Genomic DNA, 12,594 nt, shown 5'->3' with positions numbered 1-12,594 from the left:
TGCGGGATACTGCACAAGCTGCCCGGCGCCTTTTTAAGCTCGCCCGACGGCGAAGGTGATGCTTGTGTACGCCATGTGTGCAATCAAGCATGCCAGCAGCCGCGACTCCTGCGAGAGAGCGCGTCAGCGGGCTGCAGAGCGTCGATGCATGCAGCGAGCCTTTCGTGACGAGTTGGACAAGCACAACTGGCGCCGGACTGCCCGCCGAGAACGGGTTGCAACCCAAATGCCGTGTGCCGGGCAGATCGGAAGGGAGATCCGTAACTAGTGGTTCTGAGTTGGCCTTTCGAACTGAAACGGCAGTTCAGTCCCGATTTGTGATTCCCAGTAGAGTGTGCGTGTAAACCGCTTTGGTACCAAGACGATGGGATGTGGCCATCGCCTTATCGGCTGCACCCGACAGTAGCGGACCGAGACATTCGCACAGCGTCGCACGCGGCTGTCACGACTGGCTCCATTGATTTGGGGACGCAATGTCCAGAGCGCAGGCATTGCGTTGGCATGAAAGAGTCAGATGCATGGCCATGGCGAGTGATGCTGAGTTGTTGTGTTACTGAATGTGCAGAACCTAATGGAGAAACAGCCGAGAATGACAAAATTGGTCTGGCATGAACTAATTATGGGAGAGACGGGTTCGGAAAGAAACAGAGCCGGAAAGAACGATGCTGGTACACGTTTGAGGACGTATTTCAAACAGGCCGTGTTTGGGGGGCGGGCGCGGGAGAGGAACATACGAGTAAGGATTCGGCGGTATGGTACAAATTAGCTAGATTTGTTTTGATGGATTTGTCGAACAAATTGTCAAGACGAATTGAATTTGCCGGTCGGAATCAATACTTGTTATTCCCAGTAATATGGTGCAGATCAAATACAGACACATGGCACAGTATTATTACCTAAGCTTATCAACACTGTCGTCGCCCTCAGTCGGCGTCGCGCCGCAGCGGGCACAGTGCAGCCACAGCCACACTCGGAGGAGCCCAGAAGGCGGTTTGAGCGTTCTGATTGGTTTGTCGTGACTTGGCCCTCAGCGGGGACTCCTTGGCTGCGCATGTTTCAGTGGAGCGAGGCCCTGTAGGGTGTATTCGCTGGCCGCTAGAGCTAGGGACCTTTTGCCACGCCGGCCACCTGCGGTAAAGGGGATGCAGAACAAAGGAACGTGTTTGGTTGTATGCGTCAAGCGGCTGAAAGAAAGGATTCTGGGGAACGTGATAATGCCGCATGTTCGTGCTCTAAATTTGTCCCGGTGCATGTTATTCGACGCTCGGCTGACCAGAACGACTGCGGCGCAGTCAGCCACCCGGCCGCCCCAGAATTCTGAATAGGTGGTACCCAATACTCGGGCAGCCTTTGTAGCGAATTATAGCCCTGTCCGCCGCGAGATACCTCCGTCTTTACACGGATAGGTACCTCCCGACATACCTGGCTGGCTTGGCTGGCCACCTACCAAGACAAGGCACCTCCAATACTAACCTAAACCTGCCTTTCTTGCACCGGTGCGCCCTCAGCCTCCCAAGCCCATCCGCATCCACTGAACTGACCGGTCCTGCCCAACAAGCGAGCCTCTCAAACCTTGACTACAACATCCCCAAGCAAAAGGAGGCTACGCTCAAACCCTCGCTTGTTTGAATAGCTTCAACGGTCGCGCGCACACTGCACACTCTCCTCCTCCTCCTCTTCCTTCATCGACCACAAATCCTCGATAGTACGTACGCACACCTGTACTCGCTCGACGGCGCTTTTTTTGGGGATATTTCGACAGACCCCGGACCAGTCGGCCCTCTCACGATCCACCCCCAGAGTTTACCGCTGGTTAAACCCGAATGGAGTCCTGTCGAGCGTAACAACTTCATTTCGCATCATCCTGACGGGAGCAACGGCTGCCAAGATCAGTCCTGCTCTCTGCCGGCGTCAACATGCTTGCGTTACAGGCCCTCGCGGCCGCCGTAGCCAGCGCTGCCCTCTTCTTCCAGACGTCACTCGGTAAGTCGCTTCGCCGTCATCGCTGCTTGGCTTCACCATCTGTTCCCAGGCTAACCCACGCATGCCCAATAACAAGCTGAGTCTTTTGAGCGAAATCCTGTCGACTATATCACGCTCATTGACAATGTCCAAATACATACGCACTCGCACCGAGTGAATGCACAGTCCAAGTTCGACCTCACATTTACCCTCCACAATGGTCACCAGAAAATCAGGCTCGCCCTTGAGCCCAACAACGACATCATCCCCGACGACCTGGCTATTACTGTTCTTGGTTCCGACGGCAGCGTCGCTGCTGCACACCCCGTTCTGCGGTCCGACCAGAAGGTCTTCAAGGGCCAAGCCTTCATCCAGCGCCATGGCCTTGACGGGTGGTCCGCCGCGGGCTGGGCCAGAATCATAGTCTTGAAGGACGGTGAAAAGCCCGTTTTTGACGGTGCCTTCCGTATTGACGGCAACAACCACCACATTGAGACCGCTGCCAAGTATCGTCTGGTCAAGCACAAGGGTGACCCTAGCGTGCAGCTCCCCGACCAGCGCGCTGCTGACACGACCATGGTGGTGTGGCGCGACTCGGACATTATCCCTCTCGATTATACCCAGTCCGAGTTGAAGCGTCGGAGTACTGCTGGCAGCGCACTCTGCGACTCCGACACGCTGACCTTTAATTCGAAATATGATCCTGTTGCCCGAGACTTTAGCCCTCTGCAATCCATGCCAACCCACCAACTCTTTGGTCGCCAATCGATTGATGGCGGCGGCGGCGGTGACCCTGCAGGCAACTTGTACGCCAGCATCGGCTCCGTGAATGGATGTCCCACCACGAAAAAGGTCGCCCTTGTCGGAATCGCCACCGACTGCACGTATTGGGGCATATTTGGCTCCAAAGACGCCATCCAGAAGCACGTACTCGGTGTCGTCAACAAGGCTTCGGAACTCTACGAGAGCACCTTCAAGATTTCCCTGGCTGTCCGAAACTTGACTGTCATTGAAGCAAACTGCTCCAGCGGAGGCACCTCTGCGACCCCGTGGAATGTGGACTGCTCGCCCGACTTTAGCATCACCAATCGACTCAACACATTTTCCGCTTGGCGAGGCAAGTCTCAGGACAAAAATGCCTACTGGACACTCCTAACCAAATGCCCAACCGATAACGCTGTCGGTCTGGCCTGGCGCGGCCAGCTCTGCCGTCAGGGGTCTGCGCCCAACGGCGGAACCAATGACACGATTGCCAGTACCAATGTCGTAGTCAATGGCCCTACCGAATGGCAAATCTTCGCTCACGAGACAGGGCACACCTTTGGTGCTGTGCACGACTGTACCCCCGATCTGTGTCCCGTCAAGCAGTCTGCCCAGTCCTGCTGTCCCCTCAAGGTAGGTGGATGCGATGCCGGTGCTCAATTCATCATGAACCCCTCCACGGGCAACGGCATCACCCAATTCTCCCCCTGCACAATTGGCAACATCTGCTCCGGCCTCATGGGCAATGTCAAGTCAGACTGTCTGACAGACAACAAAAATGTTGAAACCATTACCGAGGGCGTCTGCGGCAACGGCATTGTCGAGCCTGGTGAGGACTGCGACTGCGGCGGAACCGAGGGGTGCGGCACCAATAAGTGCTGCAACTCTAAAACGTGCAAGTTCTCGCAGAACGCCGTCTGCGATCCGGCCAACGAAGACTGCTGCTCCGACAACTGTCAGTTTGCTGGGTCGGGCACAGTCTGCCGCGCCAGCACTGGCGAGTGCGATCCCGAGGAAAAGTGCCCCGGCAACTCGGCCAACTGCCCGCCCGACGAGCACAAGAAGGCGGGCGAGTCGTGCGGCACCGGGCTCGAGTGTGCCTCAGGCCAGTGCACCTCGCGGGATCGCCAATGCCAGGTGGCCGCAGGCGGGCTGACGCACAGCAACAACACCAAGGCGTGCCGCAACGACTGCCTTATGCTGTGCGAGTCGCCGTCGTTTATGGGCGGCTCGTGCGCTTTCTACAACCAAAACTTCCTCGACGGCACCAGCTGTAGCGGCGGCGGGCGGTGCCAGGACGGCCAGTGCAAGGGCAGCTCCTGGTGGAAGGAGTTTACCCAATGGTTTCTGGGAAACAAGGCCATTTCCATTCCCGTCACCTGCGTCGTCGGCCTGCTGGTTATCGCCGTCCTCCTCTCGTGTGTGTGCAGTTGCGTCCGCCGTGCCGGCCGCCGCCGCGTCGTCCGCAACAAGCCCGTCAGCCCGCCGCCCTCCAACGGGTCATCCGGTGCCTGGAACCCCTACGCCAACGCCCAGTGGCGGCCGCAGCCTGGACCGACCATGTCGCCGGCCAATGGCTTTGACGTCCCGCCGCCGCCTGGTCCCCCGAGAGGCGAGGTGTACGGGAATAACAACTCATTTGGCAATGGTGTGCATGACTTTGCCCCGCCGCCGCATCCGCCTCCTACCTACAACTATGGAAACCGTGGAAGTGGACCTAGATACGCATAGATGATGCGGGCAGAAGAGGCTGACTTTGGTTATGCCGATATGAGATGGCCTTGCTGTTTATTTTTCATGTTGGCCGTTTTTAGCATTGAATGGCGTTTCGGAGTTGTATTTTTGGACATATGCATTTGGTTTTCCCTGCCACGGATGGGCATTCTTGGAATAGATTTAGAATGAGCAGAGGTTATTTTGCATAGGATGAATAGACGTGAATGAGCAGCCTGAAGCCTATACATGAGGAGAGCATGGGAGGAAGAACCTGTGGCAAAGGAACAGCGTTATGGTAAGACATGCTTATAGACATGAATAAGGACAAATATTTTCAACCAATGAGCATTCAGCTACGACGGGTGATTGAACACCCGGAACATCTTCCGTAGTATAGTGGTCAGTATGCAAGCTTGTCACGCTTGAGACCCGGGTTCAATTCCCGGCGGGAGAGACCGCCAAAGTCCATAGGACTTTCTTTTTTTATCATGTTGTGTTAAAACAGACAACTTGTTCTCCGTCTACTGAAAACACCTTATCGGTCATTTTTGTCCTAATATATCTGGTAATCTTCTCAGACTGCCAACACATGGTCCCCCTGTAGTGTTTGGTTCTGCAAAAGCCTGGGCTTTCAACAGTATTCCTTGATTAGATTTAAAAAACAAAAACCCGCGCACACCTTCACCTTTTTTCCCCATCACATCACCGTCGCCGCGCTGTCCTGGCCGGCTGCTGCTGCTGCGCCGCCGGCACCGAGCCCTCCTCGCCGCTGAAGCCGCACAGCGTCGTCATGAACCGATATCTCTGCCCCGGTATGCTCTGCCACCGCCCCTAGCCGTCAGCCGTTCTCCTTCTTCCCGACACTCGTTTGTAGATTGAAAGCAGCAAGGGGGGGGGGGACTCACATCGTTGGTGCTCTGGGCGTACATCATCAGCTGCTCCGGGCTGTCCAGCACCGCCAGCGCAAACTGCCTGCTCTGGCGCTCCTCAAAGGTTTCATTCTTTGGTCTGTTATCCCCCCCACCCCACACATGTCAGCATGACGATTCTCTATACTTTCCAGGAGTTTGAAGAAGAAGGGGGCAAAAAAAAAACTCACACGTTGCCAATCTGCATCTCTACCCCATCATCGTCATCATCCTCTTCCTCTTCCTCCTCATCAATATCCATGTCGTCATCCTCCTCCTCCTCTTCTTCCTCTTCTTCCTCGTCGTGGTCCTTGGTGTACGGGTCCTTGCCGCGGGCTTGCCGGTCGCGCATCTCGGCGGTAAAAGAGGACCCCTTGTCCGGCGTCTTGTGCGCGGCGGCGGCGGCGGATGACGAGGCGGCAGCGGCGGTGGCGGGACGCATTGCGCGCGCGGGGCCGGCCGCGGATGACATAGTTTCTGTCGTGTGCGTGTGTGGTGTGTCTTTGCTCCAGTGGATGCGTTGTGTAGTTGAGATGGTGGTGCGCGGGTAGTGGAAACCGTGCGTAGGTAGGTATGTAGATATGTCGAGGAGGATGGTGCGGGGCGGTTCTAGTTGCACGCGCGCGCGGCTGCTGGCCCCTCGCCGATCAATATCGACCAAGACCAAACGACAAACAGCGACAACGCCAAAAAAAGAAATGTTTCACGATAACAAAACTCACACATGTCAGAAAGAGACAAGGATGGAGTAGCACTATTGATAGACAGTGATATCAGTACGTGCCATGCAGCCACCCACCTCGCCTTCATTAATGATGCATAGAAAAACGCTTCGTTGTACTTCGTACACCTATAGTAAATCTTATAATGTACACTACTGGAAACAGTAAACATAAAAAAAGACGCGAATGATATAACCAGCTCCGCGCTAGCCATAAATGAGGAAAAGAATATACCTCTCAGATAGAAGACCGCCCCATGAAAACTCCCAAAAGCAAATACATGACAGCAAATAATGCCCACGACTCCTGTTCCTGTTTCAAAGATCCCAACTATTCATCGCCTATTCAAACGATAAGAAACAATCCACACTCCCATATTGCGACGTCTATGCATCATAACCAGGAAATGAATTCGCTTGCAACCAAGTTCAACCATGAGCAGAGTATCCAGTACTCTGCTTACGAGTTGTCATCGTACTTGCGACTTTTGTCCCTCTTGTCCTTTTTTTAGCGAATTTTTGTTGGAGCGGTGTTTCCGGGCATCGTTCTTTGACCATGCCGATTTATACAAAAAAAAAATCCGTGGGGTAAAATGTCTCCAGTGCACCAAGTACAAAACATTATCCATCTTCGTAGCCCAATAGTATTTGACACCGGGTCGACGGGTGGGTAATCGTGGCCCGTGGCGGCTCTGGCACCTGCCAAAGTCAAAGCCAATAGAAAGTATAGTTTATAAGTCGTCAATATCATCGTCGAAAGTTTATAACAGCCAGCTAGGACAATTAGCAAGTGCAGCAGAGACAAGCGTGACGAAACATACCCGGCTATTTGATCCATAGGCCAGTTTTTGGCCCGTCATGTCCCAGCAGAGGCAGTGCTCATCCTCTTCGTCAGTCTCCTTAGGGCTGAGCCAGCCAGGATGCGGCGGCCGATTCCAGCACGCACGGGGCATGGTTGTGTTGCCCACCTTCCATATAAGAACCTGGCTCGAGGTGGCGCCGGCAATGAAGGCGCCGTCGGGGGTGAAGGCGAGGCGTACAATGGGTGAGTCCATAGTGAGAAAGCATTTCGCTTTGCTCTCAGGTCTGCGTGCATTCCATATTAGTATGGCGCAGTCGTCGCCGCCAGTGGCAATGAGTCGCTCGTCGTCCGATACGGGGTGTGAGGCGGGGAGGGGCTGCCATTCCATGGTAGTGATGGCTCCTTGGTGTGCGGATATAGATCTTCGTTGACCAGACTCATCCCAAAGCTGCAACTGTCAGTCTTGTGCTCCTCGGCCGGCTTACTTGCCCTGCGGGTTGTCTTTCTTGCATTGTTCGGGAATCATGGGATATCAGCTTACATCGAGAACTCCCCTGTCGCTGGAAGTGGCGGCCAATCTGGACCGCCAGTCAAACATGACTTGGGAGAAACTATCGTCGTCCTTGGTTTCAAACTTCCGAACTTGTACGATGGAGGAATCGGTGCAATGCAGGCAAACGAGCAGATCGCCGCCGCAGAGCAAAAAGTCCGAGTCGCCAATCCATGTGGCATCGAGGGGGGTAGCGCCGATATCCTGGTTAGGGAGACGATGGGACAATGAGGTACCTGTTAGTGATGAGTAGACGGTGACGACGGCGCCGCCCTTTTCTGGGGAGATAGCAAGGAGACCAGTGTTGGAGGGATTCCATAAGAGCTTGACGACGGGGGGTTCGGGAACCTCCATAGACTGGACGTGGATGCCCTCGGCAGACCAGATGTTGACGGCAGCCTGGGTGCCTAGGTCGGCGGCGACGGCAATCGCAGAGCCGTCCGAGGTCCAGGCCAGGGCAGTCACGGTGGTTGTTCTGGGAGTATCCGGGCTGATGAGGTTGTGAGCGTGCGACACGTGATCATGGGTGTCGCCTGGTGTAGTAGTACGAGAAACTGTCCAGACTCGGGCTAGCGCATCGGTACCAGTAGCTGCCAATGCGGATGGGTCTTTGGGGTTCCACTCGCACTGCAGGAGGATGGGCGCGTTCTCGGTGGTGGCAGGAGAGCCAGAGGCTGAGGCGGCAGCTGTGGTAGCCTCGGGGTGCGTGGCGTCGTCGGCGAGGCGGATGAAGGTGGTGTTGGGGGTGAGTTCCTCGACCTTTTCAACCTGCGTGCCCTGCTCGGGGCCGTCAGTGCGGGAGACGGGTTGGGGTGCCTGTTCGCCCTCGAGAGGCGAAGGGTAGGCGTGGTTGTCGTGGTTGTCCGAGTTGTCAATGTCCATGGGAGTGGCGGATCCGGGGGCTGACGGGCTGCCATTTTCGTAGCCATTGGCGACACGTGGGCGCTTTGGTGATGATCCGTTGACGTGTGTGATGTTGGGGAGGGAGCGCTTGCGAGCAGCCTCGATGGCGACGGCCGTGGCCTCTTCGTCGTATTCCTTCTTTGCCCTAAGAGGTGAGTCTAGAGGGCCGAAGATGCCATTTTTGATAGCCTCGGGCTCAGTGGTGACGCCGATGGGCAGCTGCGCCGCGGGTAAGATGGGTTAGCAACGAGGTGGGAGCGAAATTACGCGGGGTTGATGAGCGGGATGAGGAGGGGGATGAGGATGCGGGTCATGGCAAACAAGAGGGAAATGGGGCGCAATTATGCATGAAGTAGTGGGTGACAAGTGACGGGCGAGGAAGCGTGGTTACTTACGCCTTTGCGTGCCTGGTCGCGCTCGAGGGCATTGTAGAGCAGGCCGCGATTGACGACGGAAAGTAGAGCGTGGCCCTTGACGTGGGGCGCAAACTCCAAGTCGCGGTGAGGTTCGCGAACGTGCCATTCTTTTTGAAACTTGGCGGCAGTCTCGCGATAATCTGAGAGGGGTGAGCAGGTGAGTAGGGGATTGGATGAGTGTGCGACAATGACGATTTGCGGTTCGCCGAGTCGGGGAGACAACGTACTGCCTTCCAAGAGGTACCTGTGAGGCTAAAGTTAGTACCAGGGGCGGCAGACAGGCGAGGCAGCCGGCAGCGGAAAAGAGAGAGAGCGGCGGGGGAAAGACGGCATAAAAATGAGAGCAAATGAGAGCGACGACAAGGCAGAAGAGAATCATGGCAGAAAAAGGAGGGGGACCGGGGTGTTTGGGGGTGCGTACCTCCAGATGAGAAAGTTGACTCTGTCCGAGTCGAGAAACTCCTTGGTGACCATGGCGTTTTTTCCGGGCTGGGCTTTTTTGGGGGGCGTGGGTGGTCAGGTCGAGGCGAAATGCGCGCCCGGGACGGCGGCCGAGGGGGAGGACGGCGGAGAAGGTTGCGACCAGATGAGAAGAATTGAGGACGGCGGCGACGTCCGGGAGACGGGGATCGAGGGGCCCGGGCGAGGAGGGCGAGCGAGAGGCAAGTTTTGTTCGGGGACGAAAGGCACGATGAGGAGGTGAAACGGGGATATTTTGAGTGAGTGAAGATTCAAGAGCGAGATGAAATCCACACTTGGGGACGCGGGCGCGGGCGCGGGCGCAGACTGGCGTGGGAGGCCAGCCAAGCCAAGGGAAAAGAAAGGCAGGGCAGGGCAGGTAACTAACTACTAAGTTAGTAGGGAACTGGGAAACTAGAACCGTAACCACTTAGTACCAAGTACCTAGATCACTAGGACACCGGCCAAAAGGTACGTACGGCCGCTGACACTACCGGGAGGTACCTCTATTCAAGTATCCCGCTGTCTGTCCTCCTGCTTCCGCCCTGTTGGCAAGCCAAGTACCGGTACAGAAGTGCCTGAACAGATCCCCTACAGGGGTAGAGGGGGCATTGAAAACATGCTGTGTGGTTGGCGGGGCATAGCGCATAGCATAATCTAGCAGTACCTCGCCTACCTAAAATGTACCCATCTTGCTTGACCTATCCTCATCCCAACGTATCTCGTACCAGGCTAAACCCCTTCCAGCGCACATCATAACCATCAAAATACACAACCTGCAGCTCTCTCGCTCCCACCCACGCCCCGATTCCTCCAATGCAGGGCCCCAGCTGTGGATATCTGCCAGTTTCGGCGCTAAAAAAGTAACTGCCAAGTTATTCTTAATAAATTATATCTGAGCATTTTAAGACCGGTCTTTAAAATACATCCACGGCATTTATCCTCCCCATGCTTCCCATCCGCCTCACATGCGCGACAAGAGCCCTAAGTATTCGTTCAGTCCCGTCAAGACAAAAGAAAAATACCAACAAAGACAATCCCACCCCTGTTGGTCTTGCGCCAACATTCGCATTGGATATGCTCGTCTTTGTTCGCCCCTGTAACCATACCCCAGTCTTGATCTCATACCTACCCATGCCATGCCTGCAAAACACGTAGCCCTCACTGCCCACATCGCACCATGCATACGAATAGGGTGCAATGACCCGGATCCCTGCCTGAGCGTGGTCTATTGTCTGATCCGGTCCCCAATCAGCGAAAAGGACACGCTCTTTGCAGCCAACTTTTACTTCCAGGTCGAACTTTGGACAAATTGAAGACGGGCTCATATGCCAGTCGCACAGCAAGAGAAAGAGTACAGGATCTGGTAATGAATCTCGTAACCGTCTACTGTCACTAGATAACCGACAACATCAACACAACAAAGTATCACATACACAAACATTTACCAACTCTCCCTATCAACAGTTCCCACTGACCATCACTTATCATTCGCGATCTGTATCCTACACGTGCGTCTCTCCTTTGCCTGAACATGCGCTCTTCCTCTCACGCCGTAGCTTCAATTTTACGGTTCCAACAAAACTTGGACCCGAATCAACGACATATACAAATTAATTGATACGCAATAACTAGTCGACCCGTTTTGCCCCAAAACTCTGCTCTACTTTTCGTGAATCAATAGTTACCGTGGACACGACCAGCGGGCGCATAACGCAAACCACAGGGGCTTCCCAATCAGGATTAGCGCCACTTTGCTGCCAGCTCCCAAGAAAAGCTCCAGCAAAGCATCAACGTCGCCGTTGCCGTTGGTTCTGCTTCCTCCAACCGCACCACCAGCCACCGCTCACCACCGACCGCGTTCTCATGGATTGCTAGCCGACCAGGATACCCCAACCTGCTCGAAAACGACCCATCCTCATCGACCCCGACCAACACCCGCCAGCGCGATCCCGGGCCGGCCGACCCAAACACCCACCACCATGCCGCCGCGCATCAACATCCCCCCCGTCACGCGGGCGCTGCTCGTCACCCTCGCCGCGCAGTCGGCCCTGAGCGCCGCCATCCGCTACCGCCAGTGGACCGAGACGACGCCGGCGGCCGGCAGCAGCCTCGTGCTCCCCTACCTGACGCTCGTCCCGCAGCTGTCGCTCGTCTACCCGTGGACCTTTTTGACGGCCACGCTCGTCGAGGGCAACCTCTTCACGCTCGGCATGGCCTGCGTTGCGCTCTACCACGGCGGCCGCTACCTCGAGCGCGCCTGGTCCTCGGCCGACTTGGCCAAGTTTCTCGTCGTCGTGTCCCTGGTGCCCAACCTGCTGACATTTGCCACCATGGTCTTCTTCTTCACCCTCACCCGCAACGAGCGTTGGACGTGCGTACTCTCTCCCTCCTGCACAACCACTCTGTACCAAGCTGACCCGCATCCCAGACTCACCGTCATAGCCGGCACTATTCCCCTCCAAATCGCTTTCCTCGTCGCCTTTAGCCAGCTCGTCCCCGCCCACACCGTCACGCTCTTCCGCGGCGTCGTCTCCCTCCGCGTCATGCGCACCCCGCTCCTCTACATCGGCCTCGTCGCCCTCCTCGGGCTCACCCCGCTGCTCTCCCGCGCTGCCGTCTGGCAGGCTCTCTACGGCTTCCTCGCCAGCTGGACCTACCTGCGCTTCTACAAGTCGGTCTTTCCCGACCTCGACGCCACCCAGCCCGCCGCCCTGCGCGGCGACGCCTCGGAGACGTTTGCGTTTGCCGAGTTTTTCCCCGCCCCCGTCAAGCCCGCCGTCGCCGCCGTCGCGGATCAAATCTTTGACGTGCTCGTCGCCGTGCGTCTCTGCACGCCGTTTTCCGCGGCCGACGGGCTGCCGCCGCGCCGTGGTGCAGGCGGTGCTGGGCCGGGGGCGGGTGGCGCGCGCGCCGAGGCGGAACGGCGCAGGGCGATTGCGCTCCGCGCTCTGGATCAGCGCCTGAGCGCGGCCACCAACGCCGCGGCCAGGCAGGCGCCGCAGCCTGCGGCGCAGACGGCCGGGCCGCCGGTCGAGACGCAGCCGCAGACGACGCAGGCGGCCATGACGACGCAGGGCCAAATGCTCGGCGAAACCAAGTTCGAGCCAGAAAGTGACAGCAGCAAGAACTAGCGCTACAATTCCCTCGATCAACCTACAATTTGCGTCATGCGAGCATATAAGCGATGGGGGCATGTCTACGATGTGGTGGAGATGCTCTCTCTAACGACATGGTTTGCGATGAATACCCCCAAGTCACGGCCGCGTTTGTCCACTCTATCTACCTTTTTAATAACTCGTTGTTGCTGTTTTTTTCTGCTAGCGACTTTGTACTTACGGCATGGAAGGTGGTGAAGATATCTCGGAGGCAAAAAGGGTTCCTTGTTTTGCAAC

The 12,594-nt window shown here is 56.3% G+C and overlaps 4 protein-coding genes across 4 annotated transcripts; 2 read left to right on the top strand and 2 right to left on the bottom strand.

Moving 5' to 3' along the window:
- Window positions 1–1,214: 1,214 nt before the first annotated feature.
- CCM_08868 (ADAM 8 precursor) lies at window positions 1,215–4,455 on the top strand (the record flags this gene model as incomplete). The annotated part of the gene is made up of 4 exons (XM_006674004.1): window positions 1,215–1,223; window positions 1,357–1,623; window positions 1,932–1,983; window positions 2,060–4,455. The coding sequence occupies 4 exons, from the start codon at window positions 1,215–1,217 to the stop codon at window positions 4,453–4,455; spliced, it is 2,724 nt and encodes a 907-aa protein (XP_006674067.1).
- A 687-nt stretch (window positions 4,456–5,142) lies between these two features.
- CCM_08867 (uncharacterized protein) lies at window positions 5,143–5,820 on the bottom strand (the record flags this gene model as incomplete). Its single annotated transcript, XM_006674003.1, has 3 exons — window positions 5,143–5,271; window positions 5,346–5,448; window positions 5,540–5,820. 3 exons carry the CDS (start codon window positions 5,818–5,820, stop codon window positions 5,143–5,145), a joined length of 513 nt encoding a protein of 170 aa, XP_006674066.1.
- Window positions 5,821–6,816: 996 nt separating this feature from the next.
- On the bottom strand, window positions 6,817–9,214 carry CCM_08866 (WD repeat protein; the record flags this gene model as incomplete). The annotated part of the gene is made up of 6 exons (XM_006674002.1): window positions 6,817–6,843; window positions 6,891–7,319; window positions 7,413–8,543; window positions 8,720–8,880; window positions 8,968–8,984; window positions 9,162–9,214. 6 exons carry the CDS (start codon window positions 9,212–9,214, stop codon window positions 6,817–6,819), a joined length of 1,818 nt encoding a protein of 605 aa, XP_006674065.1.
- A 1,967-nt stretch (window positions 9,215–11,181) lies between these two features.
- Window positions 11,182–12,333, top strand: CCM_08865 (rhomboid family protein, putative; the record flags this gene model as incomplete). The annotated part of the gene is made up of 1 exon (XM_006674001.1): window positions 11,182–12,333. One exon carries the CDS (start codon window positions 11,182–11,184, stop codon window positions 12,331–12,333), a length of 1,152 nt encoding a protein of 383 aa, XP_006674064.1.
- Window positions 12,334–12,594: the final 261 nt, after the last annotated feature.

Source organism: Cordyceps militaris (assembly GCF_000225605.1).
Source record: "Cordyceps militaris CM01 unplaced genomic scaffold CCM_S00007, whole genome shotgun sequence".
Classification (NCBI taxonomy): Eukaryota; Fungi; Ascomycota; class Sordariomycetes; order Hypocreales; family Cordycipitaceae; genus Cordyceps; species Cordyceps militaris.
This window is presented reverse-complemented; position numbering and strand designations above follow the sequence as displayed.